The 21,621-nt window shown below is 60.0% G+C and overlaps 1 protein-coding gene across 1 annotated transcript; it reads left to right on the top strand.

Annotated features, from left to right (window-relative positions):
* Nucleotides 1–1,040: 1,040 nt before the first annotated feature.
* On the top strand, nucleotides 1,041–21,543 carry MPP1 (MAGUK p55 scaffold protein 1). The gene is made up of 12 exons (XM_054215597.1): nucleotides 1,041–1,191; nucleotides 8,020–8,163; nucleotides 8,514–8,592; nucleotides 9,599–9,684; nucleotides 10,900–10,968; nucleotides 14,731–14,927; nucleotides 15,202–15,308; nucleotides 16,228–16,308; nucleotides 16,926–17,006; nucleotides 17,489–17,691; nucleotides 18,296–18,370; nucleotides 20,178–21,543. The coding sequence occupies exons 1-12, from the start codon at nucleotides 1,090–1,092 to the stop codon at nucleotides 20,352–20,354; spliced, it is 1,401 nt and encodes a 466-aa protein (XP_054071572.1). The 5' UTR covers nucleotides 1,041–1,089; the 3' UTR covers nucleotides 20,355–21,543.
* The last annotated feature ends 78 nt before the right edge of the window (nucleotides 21,544–21,621 follow it).

The raw sequence follows: 21,621 nt of genomic DNA, 5'->3' as shown, positions 1-21,621 counted from the left end.
AACGGGGCCATCCCTGCTGCAGCACAGAGAAATTCCTGGGTCTCCTCACCTTGGAGACACCCCGGAGCCCAGCACACTCCGCTCCGTGCACCAGCGGAGACGACCATCGGCTTGTGAGAGCCAGGTCTGCCCCGATGCTGCTTTGGCGAGGTGTCCCCGGGTCATCACCCGGGCTGTGAGGGGACAAAAGCCTTTCTCAGATCCAGCCTCCCACCCTGGGTTTGGCAACCACATGAGCATGAGGGGTGCAGCCAACACCCCACCCGCCCCCCCAGCAGGGTCCCAGGAGCATCGAGACTTGCCAGCACCCCCCTTGGCGTGCAGGCTGACAGCTCTGCTAGCCCGTGGGCACGTCCGGCGGCCGGCATGGGCCAGGGGTTGTTCCCAGCAGGGACACGATGGGGACACTCGTGTTTCGCGGGGGTAAAAGGACACCCGGGGGGCAGTGACGGGCCAGGGGCTGTTCCCAGCAGGGACACGATGGGGACACTCGTGTTTCGCCGGGGTAAAAGGACACCCGGGGGGCAGTGACGGGCCAGGGGCTGTTCCCAGCAGGGACACGATGGGGACACTCGTGTTTCGCGGGGGAAAAAGGACACCCGGGGGGCAGTGACGGGCCAGGGGCTGTTCCCAGCAGGGACACGATGGGGACACTCGTGTTTCGCGGGGGAAAAAGGACACCCGGGGGGCAGTGACGGGCCAGGGGCTGTTCCCAGCAGGGACACGATGGGGACACTCGTGTTTCGCGGGGGAAAAAAGACCCCAGGCCTGCAGCCAGGCCGGGCTCCGAGCCGCCGACGTGCCGCCTGTGAGGGGCCGCCGTGCCCCAACCCTTCCACCTCCGGCACCGGCCCGGTGGGGGGCAGCGCGGGGGCAGCCCCCGCTGCGGCCGGCCCCCGTCCCTCCCCCGGCCGTTGGCTCCGCCCGCCGCCGCCGGCCTCCCCCTCGCCGCCTCTCGGGCGGAGCGTGCGGGCAGCCCCGCGGCGCTGCTGGAGCCGGGGCCGTGCGGCGGAGCCGGGGCCGGGCCGCTCTGCTGGAGCCAGCGGAACCGGCTGCAGCTGCTGGCGGCGGCGGCGGAGCGGCGGCGGGATGACCCTCAAGTCGGGGCGCAGCGCCAGCGCCGGCAGCATGCGGACGGCGCTCTCCGACCTCTACCTGGAGCACCTCCTGCAGAACCGGGCCAAGCCCGAGGTGAGCGGCGGCCCCGGGGCATCGCCCCCCCGCCCCATCCACCCCCGCCGCAGTCCCGGTTTCCCCCACGGGAAAGCGCGTCTCTGCCTCCACCCCCCACCCCGGCCCCCCCGTCCCTGCCAAGGCCGGGCAGGGACCCCCGCGGTGCCCCCCGCCATCCCATATCCCTTGTGTCCCCCTCCTTCCCCGAAGGCCCAGCACCCTGCGCCTAGCTCAGGCCCGGCACGAAGCCCCCGGGGATCCCCTGCTATCCCGTCCCTCCCGCACACGCAGCGGGGTCCCCAAGGCAGAGACACCCAGGGTGGGCATCCAGGTGTGTGCCCCGTATGTGGCACTGCTGGTCCCCAGCACCCCAGGAGCGGGGCTCCTTGCCGGGGGACACGGGGCGCCTGGGGGGAATGGTCAGCCAGCGTGGCCCGGGCCAGGGGAGAAGGAGCTGGGTGGAGGGGAGGAAGGCTTCAGCATCCTGCCACCGAGGAGCTTGTGCTTGTTTTGCTGCAAAGTTGTAGCTGGTCTGAACTGGAACTGCCTGTCACATGAGCTGATTCAGCTGCTGAGCAACCTCCGGGTCCACAGCGTGGTGGTGGTGGGTCTCGGCCCCAGAGAATGAGGATGCAACCAGCCCTTCTCACTCCTACCCTGGGGCTGGGAATGGGCTGGGGGGGGGTGCACGCACCCCACCTCCAACAGAAGGAGAGCAGGCTGTACCAGATGTCTCGGTTGTGCTGGGAGGGCTCCTTCCCCAGCTGGTGTCATCTGGGGTAGCTTGGGTCCAACCAGCGGAAGGTCAACAGTTCCCAGTGCTAAGCAGCTGGTGCTTTTCTCCCAGGAGAGATTTTCGACTTTGAACAGGAGTCCCTGACAGAGCCATGGCGTGACATGCCTGGGCTTGAGGGGTCCTTGCGGCTGTGGGGGGCCTCTGAGAGCAGGGAGGAAATTTCCCTGAAGCGCTGCCCTTGGCCCATCCTGTTGGACGCTAGAGCATCCAAAAGAGATGTGTCAGATCTGTCCCACACCAGTGGTTCGTGCGCCTTTTATGGCCCAACCCCGGCAGAATGCTTTAAAAAAAAAAATAAAAAGCTTTCAAAGCAAAGTGCCTGGATCAGGCAGCTGCTGAGAGGAGCTTTCCCATCCCTCTGCCTGCAGGATCCTGGCAGAGCAGGGATAAATTGATGATGGCAGTGGGGCATGGAAAATGTAGGAGCTGGCCTACGGCTCCCTGGCGTTACGGTGTATTTACTCCAGGAGGGATAAAGAGAGAGACGGCAAACCGGGATCTGCCTGGGGCCTTTTAAGAGGAGCTCTGTAGGGCTGGCACCCAGGTGGGGCTACGTGTCCTGAGCTTGCCCGTCACTTATGTGCTTGTCCCCATGTCGCCTGCATGCAGATGGTGCTGGCCCGCGGTGGCAGTGGGCCCCTCTATGGGACAGCAGGGACATCGCCCAGCAGCAGCAGCTCTCAGGGGGAATGCTGGGTCCGGCTGGCTGCTCCTTGGCCGGAGTCAAACAGGGCGGCCGGGAGGTTTCTCTTCCCCATTTCCTCTGGCAGAGCTGTGCGCTGGGAAGTGCCGTCCTGCGTTCCTCCCACGGCGGCAGGGCACGCAAACCCTCGGCGAATGGATGCCATGTCATGGCTAGAAAACAAGCCAAAGTGGAGGAAGCCGCTTGCCCTCTTCCCTTAAGCCCCACCATGTGCCTGCATGCCTTCTCCTTATCTCCCAACTGGCAAATACAGATTTACCAAAGAGGTGTGGACTTTATTCCCAGCTGTGCGCCTGGTTGGCAGGGTGACCTTGGGCATGTCCCCTTATCGGCTGTGACTCAGTTCCCCTGCTGTAAAACGGGCAGCAAACGTGACCTTTAGGAGTCTGGTGGAGAAAAGAAGGGTGCTTCTGGAGAGGGTTGAGCTTGGGGGTGCAGAGGGGACACTGCGCTTCCCTGTGGGCAGCAGTTCCCAGCATCCAACCGGCGCCAGATCCAGAGCAAACCGAGGCCACAGTTGCCAGGGACCAAATCCTGAAATTACCATGGGCAAAACTAGTCGTTGAAAGCCGAGCGAAACTTCTGGGCTTGACCAAAATAAGGCAGGGAGGGCTGGTTCCAACTTTTTAATCTCAAACGTATTTTGCCACGTTCCGGTCTGTAACGGCTGCAGGGAAAAAGCTGCTTTGCAGGACTTGGTCTGGGAGGCGGGCATGGAGCGGCCGGGCAGCTCCTCAAGATTTCGTCTGTCAGTGTTGTGGTTTTACTGCCTCTCCCTTGGAGGTGACCGGTTTCACAACCACATCTGGAAGGCTGCATCAGCCTTTCCTGGTGGGAGGATGGTGCCTCAGCAAAACCGACTGGGCTCCCTTGGAAATCTGGCCCTTCTCCATTGCAGCACTCCGTCATCTGGAGTCAATGCGAGGGCACACAGAGCCGGCGGCACCTTCTGGCCCCCGTGACCTCTTGTATCCCTCCTATTTCTCCGTTCCCCTTCCCGCTGCAACCTGCTGGTATTACTGAGCCTTTTCCCAGCATCAGCAATATAATCCTGCTTGGTTTAAATTACCTTTTTTAAAAAACAAACAAACAAACAAAAAAAAGCCCCAAAAACCAAGGATTATATTGCTGGAAGGGGTCTTGGGTGAGGTTGCTCCTGTGGTTGTGCTGGCAGAGACGAGAAGGCAGTAGCCCCCGGCAGAAGGCAGGGATGAATTACTTCTAAATGTCCACGTGGCTGTTGCTTCCCAGCCTGCTGGAGCAGCCCAAAAGCAACTCCCAAGCTCAATTTTTTTTTTTTTTTGCTAGTTTGCTCTTTTTACACATTCCTGTGTTTTTTAAGCTGTACTGAGACCGCACACATCTGCTGGACGGTGGGGAGGCGCAGTCGGAGCACTGTCGGGCGGGAGGAGAGGTTGCTGGGCCAGGACACCTCTGCAGCAAGCAGTGCCCCAGCCTTCCCTGCGCACGCCCGCGGTGATGATAATGGGAGGGCTGATGATTCCCGGAGAGAGCTGGGATTTTCTTGCTTACGGTGGGCAGCGGAGCGTGTCTCCCTGCCAGCCGAGAGGGCAATCCCGGAGCATCCCGGCTCCAGGGTACCCTCCTGCATCCCAGCTGCTGTACTTTGGGGGCCCGCGTGGCAACGCCAGCAGTGTCTGACCTTTCTCCACCTGCTCACCGTGCTCTTCCAAAGCCACATGATATTGAAGGCTCTTGGTCAGGGCAGCAAGGAGAGCCCAGGAACCAAACCACCGAACGTGCCCTTTGCGCTACGGTGCTGCTTTCCCCAAGTGCTGCTTCAGCCTCCTGCAATCAAGCTGCCCAGTTAATGTTTGATTTGCCTGGTGGCGTGCAGCCCGGCAGGAGCAACCCTGGCAGACAATGCCGACCCCGCCAAGGAACAAGACGCCAAGCCCCGGGGTCCTCTCCGAGGATTGCTCCACGCTCACCAAATTCCCTGTTGCCAAAGGCTGCGCGGGGAGATGGTGCCCTTCCCTCCACCCCGGGATACAGGGCAGAAATCCAGGCTTTTGAGGAAAAGGCAGGCGGGGAGGTGGGGTGCACCTCTTTGACCCGTGGAGATGGTGGCTCCCATGCGTGTTGCCACCTGGATCAGGATTTGTACCCTCGCCAGCCACCTGCAAGGCACTTGTAGGTGCTGCAGGGCAGCAGCCCTGTTGCCCAGATCAGCCTCCCAGTCTCCTCGCCTCATGCGTGCCCCAAGGCTGGCCCCGCGGTGACTGAGCCCGGGGCTCGTGCACAACCGGCAGTGGCTGGTGGCCACCGAGCCGGCTCTTAGCAGCCCTCGCAGATGTTTCCTGCCCAGCAGAGCATAAGAAGCTGGGGTCTGGCCCGCTGCCAGCACAGCTCGAAAAGGCTCTTGAGGTCACGGGCTAACACGACCAGGCCAAGCCGGCCAAGAGTGTGGCGGCTGCCAGGAGAGCGCAGGGGAGGTGATCTGGCTGGCCGGGCTCATGTGCACGGAGCGTGAGAGCCACACACGTCTCCTGTTTCTGGATGCCCAACATAACGCCTCCCTTTTCTGGCTTCTTGGATGCCCAACACCAGGGCTGGAAGCTGCCACCCCATGGGTCCTCCTCGTGAGCCGGCCATTTTCCCATCCCCATCCTCCAGCTGCCCAGTGCGGTCAGCAAAAGCACACGCCATCCCAGCGTGGCTCCTTTTGGGGCAGGGGGAGTTGCCGGAGGACCCTGCTGGGTTCAGAGCTGCCATCAAGGGGCTGGTGGCCGTCCCCAGGTACAGCAGGGAGTCTCTGGTGACAAGGCTTGCTCTCTGGGAGTCACCAGGGTGGCACTGGTGCTGCGTCAGCGTCGGGAGCTGGGTGTTTTCTCCAGATGTCAGCAAAAAGCAAAGGTCAGGACTGGGAGGCTCAGCTGGCGGGGACAACGGGGATGGGAACTCCCAGCCCCTGGAGCAGACTGTGCTGTGTCCGGGGTCATCGGGCTCTGCTGAGCCCAGGGGTTTGAAGCCGGGGATTGAACAGCATAACGCTTTGCCAAGGCATGACCAAGATAAGTGTGATCTGTGCTGACTCAAACCATCTCACGGGCACTTTGGCCTCGGGCATGGGTGGAGGAGTTCCTCGTCCTCCTCTTCCTCCTCCCACCTGCTGGTTCGGCTCTGGTGCCGCGCTGCTGGATGTGTCCCTCTGCTCTGTGAGCAGCACGGTAGCTGCATGCCCTGCTGGGGCTGGCAAGCCAGACTGGGGGGCTGCAAGTCGCTTTTCATAGAATCATAGAGTGGTTTGGGTTGGAAGGGACCTTAAAGATCATCCAGTCCCACCCCCCTGCCCTGGGCAGGGACACCTCCCACCAGACCAGGTTGCTCCAAGCCCTGTCCAACCTGGCCTTGAACCCCTCCAGGGATGGGGCAGCCACAGCTTCTCTGGGCAACCTGGGCCAGGGTCTCACCACCCTCACAGCAAAGAATTTCTTCCTGATATCTAATCTAAATCTCCTCTCTTTTCATTTTTTTCCTTCCACCCCATGAGTCCTTGGCCCGGGCATTGCTCTGGGCTGGGATTCAGCCTCCTCCTCCGTGTGTAAGCCGTTGGCAGCCAGAGCCAACGCGTTCAGCTTTTTCCTCTGAGGAGGAGGTTGGTTGGCTCTGTTAGAAGTAGTTGGCTTAAAAATAGATCAGGCATCTTCCCCGTCGCTGCAGCGTGGTCACAGGGCTCCCTGTGCCCTTCCCACCCCGTCCCGGCCCCTTTTGTCGAGGCTGTGATGGTGCCCATGCCTGGACGCTGGTTGATGCTGGTCCGTCCCTCTCTGCAGCACCTCTCCCGCTGGCCGGGCTAGCCCTGGCTCTGCCACCTCTGCTTTCGGCTCCCTCCATGCCATCAGCCATTGCACAGTGCTGTGCCGCTGTCTGAGCCCGGCAGCACCTCCGGCACATCCCTACCAAAGCTAATTTTGTTGTGGTTTAGTGCCGTGGCACCCGCACGAACCTCTCCATGGCCTGGCTGGATCTTACCCCTTGGTGGCACGAAGCTGCAGCTTCTTCTCTCCGGTGAGTGAGAGCCGGCCATGGTGGCAGGGTCAGGCTGCTGCCTCCCTAGTCGGTGGCACGGAGTTCCGGAGCCCGGTGCTCAGTTGGGTGTTGGCAAGTCAGCGCGCGTGCGTGGCAAGTCAGTGCCCTGTCGCTGATGCGGGTTTAAAGCCAGCGAGGACCTTGCTGGGTGTCCCCGCAGGTTTGCGGGCTGTGGTTCCCGACCCGGGCGCCGCTGGGAGGGAGGGTGCAAGCTGCAAACCGGGCAGCGAAGCCGTCAGCCTGGTGTGGAGTGGGGCAGCCGGGAGGGTTTGCTTCATCTCGCGGGCCGGCGTGGGGATTTGAACATGCCGACAAGGCGGGCAGGGGCTGCGGATCAAAGCTGGCCTGGGTTTTGCTGGGCCAGGACCAGTTTGGGAGAGGCTACAGGGGAGTTCACTGCACCTGGGGCCAAAGCAGCGTGTCTGCGAGCCATGCGGAGACGTTGCCCGAGGGGCTTAACAGGACTGCGCCAGGCTTTCTCAGGCTGGGAGGTGGCAGCTCACTTCACAGTGTCCCTGCTGCATGGCAGGGTGGGTTTGGAGGTCTCTGCCTGGGACCCCATGCACCCTCTGCCTGCTCTGGTGCCAGCGCCTGCTGGAGATGAAGAACAGAGGTTTCCCCATGGCTGAAAGCCCCTGCCTGGCTTCCCAGTGCCGGCCCAGCACCAACTGGCCTGGAGCTGGGAGCTGGGGAGGGGAATGGGGAGTTTCTGGCTGGCTTGGCAGGACGTTGTCTTAAGTGCCTGGATGCGGATGTGGCTCTGCACCCTGTCGGTTGCCCATTGACATAGATGAGGAAAGGCTGAACTTGCAAACAGAGCAAGAGCAGAGCCTGGCCCCAGGCTCCGGGGTGAGTCCCAAACTGCTCCGTTCACTCGGTGAAGCTGTCCAGGGCTTTATGCTCTGCAACAAGCCAGCTGCAGGCCGGGTGCTGCTGCGACACACAAGTGGTGTTTGTGACTCGTTGCTGCAGAAGATGATCAGCTGTGGACTCTTTTGGCTTCTGCTACCTGTAGCTTTTCCAAAGTTTTCTTACCTCCTGTGTTTCCCAGGCTGGAAAACTGCAGACCAAGCCCACCTCCATATCTTCAAGGGTGAAGCTCTTTGGCTCTTTTTCTTTTCTTGCTCTCACTGTCCTCTCCTCCAGCACATGGGTCTCTCCTCCTGCTGTGCCCCACCTGCGACCCAGGCACTCTGACACGGTGGAGTAGCTCAGCCCCACAGCAGGGAGCCGGCGTTCCCAGGCCCTGTTCAGGTGGAGTCCCTAAACCCCGGTCTTTGTTTTGCCCCGACAGGCCATCACTCAGTCCCCGAACACCATGACTGAGGACATTTATACCAACGGCTCAGCTACTCTGGGCAGCCCTTCCCACAGCAACGGCCGCGAGGTGCGGAAGATACGCCTCATCCAGTTCGAGAAGGTCACGGAGGAGCCCATGGTGAGAGCTGGCAAGATCCCAAAGCTTGGTGGTGGCACCCAGGGGGATGGAGGGGCAGGTAGAGCCGTGCCAAACGGGCTGGCCTCAGGGGAAGCAGGAGATCGCTGGACACTTCGGCCACGGGAAGAGGGTGCTGGATCCCACCTCCTCCCTGGGGACCCGGAGCGAGCCCCATCAAAGGGTGGTGATGCTTGTGCCAAGAGGAGCTGCAGCAGGCTGGGCTGGCCGAGCAGGGGGCTTCCCCCCAGCCATTGCGCAGCCCAGCGTGGACGTGGGCCTGGAGAGGACTTTGCTGAGAGCATGGGAGCTCTCCCCTCCAGTGAGCGGTCATGGATTTTCCTGTCTTCCAGGGAATCACGCTGAAGCTCAATGACAAGCAGAGCTGCATGGTGGCCAGGATCTTCCACGGGGGCATGATTCACAGACAAGGTAACGAGGCCCTCGTAGAGGCAGTGTATGGGGTGCACGTCTGCAGCTGGTTTCTTTCCGTGAAGAGATAAGGCGGCTCCCCAGCACTGCTGGCTTTCCCCTGTGACGTGGACATCTGTGTCCGTTCCTCCACTAGGAATATGTCAGGAACTCGGGACTCGCTGGTCTCTCTGCGTGGTTGTCATGTTAATGCACAGGAGGCTTTAGGGAGAAATGAAGGGTTGGGGGAAGGGCTCTCCCAAAAGGGAACCGGAGACCGTCTGTCTCCATCTCGTGATGGGGTCACTGTAACGAGAGATGGATCATACCCCGGAGACTGCAGGGAAAGCTCTTCCCATTCCTAAAGTGCACAGGTGGGACAGGCTTGCTGTTGATTGGCTCTGCAGACCAAAAGAAGGTGCCAAAAGAAATAAATAGGTGCTATTTTCTGGTTTTGGGGCTTGCCAAGGGGACATGGAAATGAAATGTTCTGTGCTTAGAAGAAGAGGCCCCTTTTCCAGCCTTGAATCCAAGTGGGAAGTCTGAGCTTACCCCTGCCAAAATAACCCAGGAGCCATTCCAATAACGCTACGGGAGCCTGATTTATAGCAGTGTATCTGAGGCTGTAATCTGGCTGGGTGTATAAACCGAAAACACAAAGTCAAGAATGCCTGTGTTAAGGGCCTGTAAGGAGGCTGTCACTGGGCTTCAGGTGAGGTCCTTGGGTTTGAATAACTCTGAAACAGGTGCTTTGACCAGTCGAAAGCGTTGAAGGACACACAGTGGAGAGCAACCTGATGACCTTCAGACTGGATGAAGTGTGTGTATTGGGTGGAAGGGGAAGAATTCGTTCCCCGTGCACTTAGGTGACACGTGTGGCTCCACATGCATTGCCCAGGCAAACATCGCGGTGTCCTGGCCACAGCTTGCCCAGGGGGTCGGGAGGCTGGTGGAGCTGTGTAGCTTGGGTTTGGTGAGCGGCTCTTGTCCGGTTCCTGCATTTTCATGTTTCTCCCGTTGCTGGCAGGCTCCCTTCACGTGGGTGATGAAATCCTAGAAATCAATGGGCAGAGTGTGAACAACCACTCAGTTGACCAGCTGCAGAAGATGCTGGTAGGTATTTGTGTTTGGCAGGGCTGTTCCCCGGGGAGGACCCCTTTGGCCTGCAGATGTGCATGCTGGCTGAGCGTTCACCCCCTCCTAGACACCGCCTGCAGCAGTGTGCCGCGGCAGGAGCCAGCCCGCTGTGCCGGGGGGCTGTAATACAGCCAAGCGCCGGGTGTCTATACACAACCATGGTGGTCTGTGCTTGCTGCTTGTTCCTGGCCTCCCGAGAGCAGCAGCGAAGGCTTTGGCTGAGTCCCTGACATATGCTAATGTGTGTGAGGCTTGGAAAACACCTCTGCTTGCCAAGGCTGGTGTGCAACTCCAGCCTGGGAGCTGGCTGCTCTCGCAGACCTGAGCCGCTCCTGCAGGTCACCTTGGTGCCACTTTCCTGCTGCTGAGGTCACGGTGATGCTGCCAGGCCCTTGCTAGAGACAGCTTTGGACAGGATCTCAGCCCTGCCTTGGGTTTGCACACCGAGGCCATCCTGATCCATGCCCAACATACGGCACCTGGCTGGAGGGAGGTGGTGGTGCTGCCGAGGTGGCCCAGCAGCAGCCACGTGCTGCAGTGCCACAGTCCTCTCCTGCCTGGTGGCAGGACGTCCCTGCTCCAGACAGCGGGACCAAGGAGGAGCTTGTCTTTGTCTGCCTCCCAAGAAGGGCAGTTGGCCCAGGAGGTCCTTCCAAGCCTTCAAATATGGTTGTCCCCACAGGACCATGTACGTCTTGTGAAGCACATGGGACAACAGTGCATCTGGCCTGTGGCAGGCAAGGGAGTGCTGTGCCTCTAATGTCACCAGGGTAGGAGTGAGAGGCCAGCACGGAAGGGACAGATGGAGGGGACCTGGCAGAACCAGTCTGTCCTCCAAGACTCCTTGCTTGGGGCAGCCAGGCCAAAGATCATACAGATCTCCATGTTTGTTCTGGTGATGCTTAGCAGTGCCCACAGCAAGCGCCTTGTTGGGGTGTTGGTGTCCCCCCATGGGGATGGGACAAGCATGGCAAAGCTATATGCTGCCGTGGCTCTTAGCCCAGCCCTAGCAGAGCTGTTTGTGCCCAGGCTGTGGTGTCCCCCAGCATCACAGCATGGCTGGGAGCACCCAGGAGCCTTGCCTTTGCAGGTCCTGGCACTCGGTGGCTTCTTGCACAGGTTGCTGCTGTCGGGCTGCCTCCAGGCACCACCTCCTCCAACTCTTCTTTCTCCCCTTCCTTTGTTCACTAGAAAGAAACCAAGGGGATGGTCTCAATAAAAGTCATTCCCAACCAACAAAGCCGCCTCCCTGCTCTCCAGGTAAGTGCAGCCTCCAGTCCCGCGGGCTGTGCCGGGACATGGCGGTGGGGCCGGGTGGGACCAGAGCAAACCTCGGAGGGGGACCAGTCTTGGGAAAGAGCTGTGCTGAGCCAGGGGAGGGACAAGGGGATGGCTCCCTGCCTGAGCTGCTGGAGGATGAAGGGACCCGTCCTGTGCTTACATCGCTGCAAAGGAGCAGATTTTGGCCCTGTGTGGATGTATTTACCCAATGTGTATATAGGAACGTGGGCCTGGGATGCCCGCGCGGCAGTGGTACATGTGTGCGGTGTTTGGTGATGGGAAAGCAGGAAGCGTGAGAGAGTTTCCCGGCACCCTCAGAGCCGCGGCCGTTAGAGCCACATCCCCACGACAGGAGCCGCAGCAGCATCTCCAGGTGCAGCACTGGGCTCTCGTTGCCCCCCCGCCGTCACTGTCGCCTGGTGCATCAGCCGCAGGGAGGGTGACGTAGGTCCGGATGCCGCCAGCACGCTCATGAGCAGCGAGTGGGAGGAAGGAAGCGGTGGGGGAGAGGAAGGCAGCTCCTTGCGCCTGCTGCCACTGCCAGAGCGGGGGTGATGTGCTGTGGCAGGGGGTGACACCTGCCTGGCTTTGCCTTTGAAGTCCTGCCATGACCGAAATACTCGGGATAGTGGCGGGAGGTGGGGGGGGGGGCCGGCTCCTCTGCCAAGACTTCAGTGGGTGGTGGCTGGGATGCTGTCCTGTCTCCGGGGGCTGGAGCCAGCCCCAGTGCAGCCCCCCTCTCGTGGGCAGGCAGGAGCGGGAGAGGAGCTCAGAGGCAGAGGGTGGGAGCTGGATGGTGCTGGGGTGGGCTGGGGGAGCCCGTGTCGCCCTCCTTCCTTACGCTGAAGTCTCTGAACATGGTGGCAAGTGAAAACTGTCTCCGTCTCTCTCTCAGACTGTGCTGTCCCCATTCCAGCTCAGCCAACCTCGCAGGTGTTTGTTTATTAAACACTGGCCCGTGTCTGCCCTTCCCTGCTGTCCATCTGCCCCCGCTGGCCTGACCCAGCCAGCTCCGATCGGCCAGGCCAGCTCCGTGCCAGGGAAAAGTTACCTCTGAGGAAAAGAACACAGTTGCTGGCTCACCCAAGGCTGGCCATGGGCTCGGGGAAGGACACAGGGACAAACTCCTTCCCAGCAACATTTGTCCTCCCTCTTGCCATGTCCAGGGCCGTGGCGCCGTCTGCTCCTCGGAACCACACACAGCCCACGGGCTGCCCGTGTCTCTGCTTGTTGCAGTCCGTCGCCGAGAGTGGACTTTTGATTTTGTTTCAACTCCCGGATCCCCACGGTCACCTTCATTTCAGGGTCTGGCAGGCAGGACAGTGCAGATCCTGGCAACACGATGCCCCCCTGCCCTGGCTTGCCCCGCAGCCTGGCAGCCAGCCACTTTGAGGCCAACTGAGTGTCTCTTGGGGCAGGTCTGCTCGGGAGGATCCTCATGAGAAGAAGCACTGAGTGCTCGGGGCTCTTGAGGTCACCGCCAACCTGTTCCCAGGCGCAAACCGCAGCCTTTTGACTTTAAAGGCCAGGGTTTCTCATCCTGGAGCCTGCTCTACCCGGGCTTCCAGCGCCAGAGAGGGGGCTGGCAGCAGGCAGGCAAATAGCTTGCATTTGGAGCTGGCCCTTTGCAGTCTGTGGTGATGCCTGGAGCTGTGTGACGCTAACCCCTAACTGGTGTAAGGGAGGGTCTTCCCAAAAGTGACCTGGCTATGTCTGGCTTGGGGTACCAGGGCGGCAGGAGCAGAGGGCTCCAGGCAGGTGCCTGGGCAGTGCTTGCTGTGCGTCCCTTGTGTCGATGACCAGCTTCCTGGTGCCAGAGAGTGCTTTCAAAGCAAACATCAGTCCTCATCCTGGAAGGAGATTCCACTTTTGTTGTCTTCCATTGTGAGAGCTCTCGTGTCACAGCTTGATCCATATGCTCTGCTTTTCTGGCAGTGAAAGGGAACCCTGTTCGTGTCCTGCTGGCCCTGTGCCTCCAGCAGCGCTACCGAAGGAGGCACTGCTGTGGGAAATTGTTTTAAGGTGGAACATGGTCTATACCCAGGGAGGATGACTTTCCAGGCCCTGCCTGTCACATCTCAGGACAGGACATAGGTGTCACCCCACGTGAATCCCTTTGCCTGTTTGCTGCATGCTGTCTTTCTGGGATAAATAACTTGACAGGGTTGTGCTCGGGGGAAGCCTGTGTTAGTGTGAGCGCGAGGCTGGGTCTGATGGTGCTGCTGCCCCTGTAGAAGGATCTCCTGCCAGGGGCACGACTGCGGGGCAGCCCCAGGCATGCCCCGGGCTCGGGGCCCAGCACCCTCCTGATAGATCACAGAAGTCTCAAACGACAGGGAGCACCGACGGCTTGTGGGAGAGGACTTCGCCCCATGGCGGGGGGCTCCTGGCAGCCTCGGGCCCACAGGACAAAAAAAACCCTAGGAGGGGAACAAGGGGAATGTGAGGTCTGTGCTTAGCCACAGCCTTTGTTCCCTAAACCCTGCCTTTTGCTCCCCCATCCTCCACACCCTGCCTTGGCTTTGCCCATGCTATTCCCGGCCTGGCCCTGATCTTGCCGGCTGTGCTGGCCGGAGACAAATTGCAGCTGCGGTGGAGTTTCAGAGGAGAAACCATTCATCCAGGCACCGAGAGCAGGCAGCAGTGCAGAAAAGGCTGGGTGCACATGCGTGGTCTGCCCTCCTCCCGGGGATAGGTGACTCTCATCCATCCTGTTGCTCTCTGACGGTCTGTTCTTCCTGAACAGCCTTCCTGGAAAACAAGGTCCGTGTGGGAAAGCCACATGCCGTTTCTCTCCTGACCCTGCAAAGATGCTCGGGGCCAGTGGGAGCCGAGGGGTGCCCAGCTGCCCGCTGGCTTCAGGAGGGCTTGCGGCCATGGGGAGGCAGTGGGCTGGGCTGCCCCGGTGGGAGCAGGTGCTGTAAACTCCCTCCCAAGGAGCTGAGCGAGCAGAAGGGACAGGGAAAGGCCACTTTCTCACGCCTTCCTGGTCCCCAGGGCTTCCCCAGCCCCAGGCGGGTGGCACAGTGGCCTGGGAAGCAGCAGCAGCTCATTTCCAGTTGCAGCTGTGATGAACGTAACATTGCAAGAGCAGCTGATGCTGAAGAGGCCAGGACAGTCCCAGGCAGGGATGGACATGACACTGCAGCCTTGGCTCCCCGAAGACCCCATGCCATGCTGGGGAGTGCCCAGTGCTGGGGAGAGGCCAGGGCACAGCAGCCGTGGAGCCGTGGCCTTCCCTAGGGTCTGCAGGACGTGGCATTGTGATGGCTCCTCTCTGCTCACCCCGTTGCAGACCCCAGTTGCTGTGCACCCAGTTGGTCTGGGTGGTGGGACTCGTCTCCATCTGGTTCGGCTCACCAGCACTGTGCAACACCCAGGGGACATGCCAGGGGTCGAGCACCAGCTGTGGGACACGCAGGCCAGCTTAGAGGCAGCAGCTGTTTCACTGGCTCCCAGCAGGGCCAAGATGCCATCCTCCTTCCCTCACCCACCAGCATGTCTCACTGCAGCTCCATGACCGAGAGCTTCATCTGAGACTTTGTGCCTCTCGTTTCTCCCTACCCGGCCTCATGGGGCCTGGAAAGCAGCAGGGGGTCCCTCCTGGAGCAGGGACCTTGCGTCTGGAGCCGGCTCTGCAGTCACTGCTGGGAGATGCAATGGGTGACCGGGAGCTGGACACAACCAAGTTCAGTCACCCTGCACGGCCGTGCTGATTCCATCCCACTCTCTCTTCTGCAGATGTTCATGAGGGCGCAGTTTGACTACGACCCCAAAAAAGACAACCTGATCCCCTGCAAGGAGGCGGGGCTGAAGTTTCAGACCGGTGACGTGATTCAAATCATAAACAAGGACGACAGCAACTGGTGGCAGGGCCGGGTGGAGGGCTCCTGCACCGAGTCGGCGGGACTCATCCCTTCTCCGGAGCTGCAGGAGTGGTAGGTCCCTGGATTTGGCCAGAAGGGCCGGATCTAGGAGTGGAGGTGGGAACAGTGAGCATGTGCTACCAGGAGTGTGAGCACGTTGGGTAACACCAGCATCACTGCTGGGAAAAGGAGCAAACGTCCCCTTTATCTGCCGCAGGGTGAGCCTTTACCTGTCCCAGCAGCCACCCTGCTCCTCTTGCCCTTGCACGTCTGTGGGACAATTCCGCTGCTCCCCTAGGGCTTAGGGTGACAGCCGGACCATGGTGGTGTCCTCCTCTCTCGGCAGGCGTGTGGCGAGCGTCACCCAGTCCAGTCAGAGCGAATCCCCCAGCTGTAGCCCCTTTGGGAAGAAGAAGAAGTGCAAAGATAAATACCTGGCCAAGCACAGCTCAAGTAAGTGTGAACAGGGCAACGGGCTCCATCCCCAGCCCTGGCCATCACTCCTGCCTCTGGGCAGGGGCGGGTCCGTCCTCCATGGGAGTCAGACCACATGTTGGCAGGGGGACCTGTGAGGATACCCTACAGCTGTCAGTTTTTTTGAGTCCCTTCTCCAAGGGACTCAAATCCTTCAGGTGGGCACAGCTGTGTCCCTACGCAGCTCTGTGGCGCATGAGGCCGGGGGTGGCTCACACGGGAGCCAGGCACCGTGCTCTCCTGCGGTGACAATCCCTCTGGCGCTCCTGGCCCTGAGCTCCTTGGGATGTCGACCTCCCAGGCCCTTAAAACTCTGCAGGCTGCTGAATGCAGGGCAGGCGGTGGCCTTGCTGCTGCTCAGCAATTAGTGAGCAGCCCAAACTGGTGCCCACAGCTGCCAAGCCATGTCCCTGGTGAGGCAGGGAGCTGCCCCTCGGCCGCCCCTGCAAACACCCCGTGCTAAGCATGCCCTGGGCCAGCAAAAGCGGGTGCCTGAGGACGTGCTGGCTCCTAGCCCGGCCTGCAGCTCCAACCAGCAATAAACAAGGCTGTAAATCAGCAAGATAAATAAAGCTTCCCCCAGCAACAAGCTCCCTGCAGCGTCCTGTCACCTCCCCGCCCAGCTCCCAAGTCCTGCTGTCCTGAGCAGAATTACAGCGGAGTAGCCCTGGCTTCCCCTTGGATAAGCTCCCCAGCACCCCCTCCGCACCTCACATGCTGTTGAGGCTGCTGCCCTTTTCCTCGAGCAGACAAACAGGGATGAGCTCCCAGCCCAGGTCTGATGGCTCCATCCATTTCACCCGAGGACCTGGCTTCGGTCGGACGCACACGTGGTCCTGCTGCTGTGGCCAAGCCAGCTCTGACCACTTGCTATCTCATTTCTTCTCCTCCGCCCCAGTTTTTGACCAGCTGGATGTGGTTTCGTACGAGGAGGTGGTGAGGCTGCCTGCCTTCAAGAGGAAGACTCTGGTGCTCATCGGTAGGTCCTGCCCCAGGCATCCTCTGCAGCGCCGGTGCTGCGTGTGGCGGGTCCCGGGGGGATCCAGGGGGGGACAGGGGCTGGGGCAGCGCTGCCCTTCAAAACCTAAGCTCTGGGGAGCATTTCTTCTGCCTGCAGTGGTCACCAAGCAGGCTGACCTCCTCCATGCGTCACTGTGCGTGGTCTGGCACCTGCACTGCGATGCTGAGGTAGAGTTAATTAAGGAGTTTCCAGCTTCTAAGTATCTTTACGGATGATTTTTATTAAAAGCAGCTCTGGTCTGCGCAGCTGCACCAAAGCAAGCACTCCTACGCTGTGGGTGCTGAGCACTTGTCAGTGGGCCCCGCAGACATGGGGAGCCCACACAGCCCAGCCATGCTGGCTGCTCAGCAGGAACCTGTCCTGTCTCCAGCTGGGGCTGGAGGTGAGCACGCCCAGGGCAGGGAGAGCCTCTTCCAGGACTGGAAGACACCACGGACCAGCTCAGAAAGGAGATCCTGGGCAAGGCCCCAGGAGCTCTGTACCTTTCCTCAGACCCAGAGTTGCAGAGGGGCCCAAGCACCTCCTGCCAGGCTTCTCTGAGCCCATCTCCAGCATCCATTCCTCCTTCTCTGCAGGGGCCAGCGGCGTGGGCCGTAGCCACATCAAGAATGCTCTGCTCAGCAACAACCCGGAGAAGTTCATGTACCCACCCCCATGTAAGTACCCAGCCAGGGTGGAGGGCACAGCACGGGGCACGTTTCTTCTCACCTCCTTGAGCTATGACCTTCTGACAGCAGATGGGAGGTAGGGAGATGTTCCTCCAGTGCCACCAAGCCCCCAGTGTCAGAGGCCACCACACAGGGCACTGCATGGCTTCCCTGCCTGCTGTCCCACGGGCTGAACCTACCCACAGATGGCTGCAGGGCTGCTGCTACTGCCCGCATTGCAGAGACACCTCACTCTTCACATCCCAGTGGCTCTCCTCAGGCTGCCTGAGTTCCCTACTTTTCCCAAGCAGGAAGGAGTTGAAAGGGGATTAGTACAGCCTGGTCTTGAGATACAGAGGTCCTCCATGCCCTAGCCCCATGCTCAAAAAGGGAAGGCAAGACACCCACGTCACCCAGAGCAGAGGCTGCCTGCTCCACTCTGTTCCCCAGTCCTTCTCGGGGCAGCACTCACCATCTCCTTCCTTCCCCAGACACCACACGCCCCCAGAAGAAGAATGAGGTGGACGGAAAGGACTACTACTTTGTTTCCACCGAGGAGATGACCCGGGACATTTCGGCCAACGAGTTCCTGGAGTTTGGAAGCTACCAGGGAAATATGTTTGGCACCAAGTTTGAAACAGTGCACAAGATCCACCAGCAGGACAAAGTCGCTATTTTGGACATTGAGCCCCAGGTAGGGAGCAGGGGAAAGGTTGGGCAGGATGGGCTGCCACAGATTGAACTACCTGTGTGCTGGCTGTGACTGTCCCTGCCTTCCCCAGTGCACTGCCCACCCGCCCTTCCCAAAGGAAAAGCCAGGGAGTGCTGGGGTGGCATTCCCATTCCCGAGATATGGGTGCAGTGAGGGTATTCCCCACCACTGGCTGTGACAGCAAGGCCAGGGCCAGGCTGCTGTGGGAGTAGGGGTGCAGGGCCAGCACGGGCCCCCCCATGGGGACACTTTCCCCTCTCCGACACCAAGCGCGTGGGTGCTGCTTTAAAAGTGGTGGTTGCATCCAATAGCCAGCCCAGAGCAGGGCATGTACGTCCTCCCCCACAAGGCGCAGGGGAAGCCATCCTGGGATCCCTGCTCCAGCTTCACCCAAGTGCCCCCACATCACCCGACTACCCCCAGGCTCAGGAGTCCATCCAGAGAGCCCATGGCCCCAGAGCAGGGCCCGATAGCCCACCATTGCATCACGGGCACCTGGCTGGGGGTGGTGGGGGACAGGAGCCGGCTGTGCTTGCTCCCACCCTGAGGAATGGCCACACTGGTAACTACACCCTTCTCTCCACAGACCCTGAAGATCGTCCGCACGGCCGAGCTCTCCCCGTTCATAGTCTTCATTGCCCCAACAGACAAGGCAGAGGAGGTGGGTGGCACCGAGGCCGAGTCCCCTTCCACCTGGGCTTGCCTGCCCATGGCAGAGGGGCCAGGAGCCCGCTGCAAGCCCAGGGCTCTCCCCCTGCTCCACATCGGCTTCTTCCTGCCCGCATTCATTTTTGTGGTGCAGGAGAGCAGGGCAATGACCTCAGCCCAGACCTGAGGAACAGGAATTGGTGATTCCTGCAGCCGTAGACTCTCTCCCAGATTGACACCCCCCCCCAGTTGCCATCATCCCTGCAGCATGATCAGCCACTAACAGATAGTGGGGTGCACAGCCCAGCACCCAGGGCCGTCTCCAGCTGCAGCAGTGCTGCAGAGCAGGAACGCTTATCCTGCCATCAGCTATGCAAATGGGACACACGAACAGCAGCTCCTTTCATTCTTTGCCTCATTAAGATGCTCATCCCTCCAAAATTAGGATGAAAGCAGCCCTGATTAACTCACGCGGTGCCAAGCAGCACAAGGCTGGCAGCCGCACGCTGCCATTTCCCCGGGAAGCTGCCGGCACCGGGAGCAGCGCTGCCCGCGCTGCCCTGCAGCCTGGATCACCCCTGAGGGATAACCTCTGCAGGGAGACGGGAAGCGATGGGAGAACGGGGAAACCCACAGAGCTGTGCTGCTCCTGGACTCCTGGCCAGCCAAAGCCACCTCTCCCAACCTATTAATTTGGGGGTTGTAAAGCTTGAGAATACAGATAGTTTGCAGGGAGGATTTTACGCAGCCTTCAGAGCATTTAGAGGCACATTAACCTCCAGAGGATTGTAAAGCCAGATGCAGCAGCCTGGGGAGGGGGAAAGGGAGGGGGGCAAGCGTCAGGGCAGAAAGCTCAGCGAGGCAGCCTGCTGTCCCCCACCTCCCTGCCCCGTCACCCACCGCTGCCTCCAGCCAGAGGAATTAACTCCTGCCGCAGTGGGCAGGGCCAGCCCCGCTGGTGCAGGCACTATATATAGCTTGCTGCCGCAGCCCAGGTAGCTGCCGCCTGGAAGGGATGCAGCAGAGCCAAACTGTGACCCAGCAGAGCTCATATGACCCAGGCAAACCGCTCCGTTGCTCTCCCCTCTCCCTCCAGAAGAGCTGCCGGGCACCATGCAGCAGAGCTGCAGCGAGCACAGCGCCCCAAGCTCATCCCTCCCCCAAGGAGCCACCTGCGTTTCAAGCTGCATTAGGGAGATACATGGAAATGGGTTCAGCCTTCGCTGCTGAGGGCACAGCTGCCCGCAGGGACACGCTCCTGGGATGTCCCTGCTAGCTGGGGAGCCGCGCAGACTACCCGCAGGAGAAAGCGAGCAGCTTTGCTTTTACTATGAAGAAATGCAATTCCATCCCAGCCAAAACCAGTAGAGGGAGGCTGGTACAGCTCTGCCAGGCAGCAGCATTCTGGTCAAAAGCCAGGGAGGAGGGACCGTCCTGCCGGGATCCTACCTTGAAACCAGCCTTAGGCCTGGAGCTGGCTACACCGCACAGCGTAGTAACGAGCAGCCTGCTGCTCGGTGAACCTTCTCCTCCCAGGGAGCTGCCGCAAAGCATTTTAAAGATAAATCCGAGACCAAGCAGGTAACCTGATGCTCCCGGCATTGCATAAAAGTTCCAGCAAAACTCCCAGACACACACTCCGCGACATCACACAACAGCTCCTCACTTGTCACACAAGCTGCAGGGATGCTCTGTGCTCCGATTGCTAAGTAGCAACCACTTGAGTTGTTTTTGCGGTGGGAGGGAGTTTGCCTGTTGGGGTGGGCTGCAAAATTCCCCTCCTCCCCAGCCTCCTCAGCACTCTCTCCCGTTTCTTGCAGTCAGAGGCTCTGCAGCAGCTCCGGAAGGATTCGGAGAGCATCCGGAGCCGATACGCACACTACTTTGACCTCTCGCTGGTCAACAATGGGGTGGAAGAAAGCCTCCAGCTGCTGCAGGAAGCCTTTGAGCAGGCCTGCAGCTCTCCACAGTGGGTGCCCGTCTCCTGGGTCTACTGAGAGGGCATCCGACCCCAGCCGCTTCCCATCAGCCATCCTGCAGCCGTGGGGAGAAGCCTTCTCCTCAGCTTCCCCTGATCCACACACAGCCAAGCACAACTCCCTTCCTCTGCTGCTCCATGGACATGGTCTCAGCTGGTTCACGCACACACACAGGGTCTCCGGATCTCCTCTCCTGAGGGAACGCAGGACAAGGGCTGCCCAGGGGACGGCCGCCTCCGGCAGCACTGCAGTGCAGTGCCGAGTGAGTGGCTACAGCAGCGCCTGGGGCACGCCGTTAGCTCAGAGCACAGAGCCCCAACCTCACCAGGCAAGGGAAAGCACAGTCCTGCTGTAGCACTCGGCCAATCTTCTCTGCGTCCGTCCCAAAGGAAGTGGTAGAGCAGGAGCTATGCAGGCAGATGTCCCCTGCCATCGCAGGAGCACACACTGCACCACAAACGTCTTGAAAGCCTGGCTGGTGTTCACGAGGCTTCGCACAGACCACACCAGAGCTCCTACAGCCAAGGGTCTCCCCTCACAAATGGGAAGAGCAGAAAAAGGCGAGCGCGGATTTGACGAAGGTGGTGTGGAGCGTGCCACCCCCAGGCAGGTCTCACCCTGCGTTCTGATGTTGGAGTTTTCCAATTCACCCTGTGCAACTGTAGCTGTAAAAACTCACCGTATTTAAATTCTCACTGTGCAGCTTGGATTGTTACCGCCTGGCCGGAGAAACTCGGCAGCAGCTGAGGAAGTCCCACGGACCAAACACCAGAGGGACAGTTCAATGGGTAAATTAGATCCAGCCACAAGTGTTTGTTGCATGCAGTAGAAACAGTGTCTCTACAAAGATCATCCAGGCATGTTTTCCCAAGTCTAGGGTGTCTCACACACTGTATGCAAACATAAAAACCACCTACACAAAGGGGTTCCTTCTTCTGCAGGAGCATACTGACAGACAAGCCCCACCATGACCATGTTCAGGAAGCATCACCGTGGCTCCTGGGCAAACCATAGCCATCATTTAGGTGAAAGAATCTCATTTGTTTGTTCAGCAGTCAGCTAGGGGAAAGGGAATAAGAAGTCTTGTGCAATTTTTTTTTTTTTAAGGATGCCAAAAAATAAAATCTGTTGATGTGCAATAGGGACCTTCGTTCTGATCCACTGCAGGGAAACAATGAGCAGCAATAAATGTGTGCTGAAACATTGACTGCGAGTGGCGTTTTACCTCTTAGGCTGCACGCTTGCTCACAGCTGGAAGTCTGTTCCCACCTCCCTGACCCTAACA

This window comes from Rissa tridactyla, chromosome 9 (assembly GCF_028500815.1).
Source record: "Rissa tridactyla isolate bRisTri1 chromosome 9, bRisTri1.patW.cur.20221130, whole genome shotgun sequence".
Taxonomy (NCBI): domain Eukaryota; kingdom Metazoa; phylum Chordata; class Aves; order Charadriiformes; family Laridae; genus Rissa; species Rissa tridactyla.
Note: the sequence above shows the minus strand (reverse complement) of the source record. Positions and strands in the feature narration are given on the sequence as shown.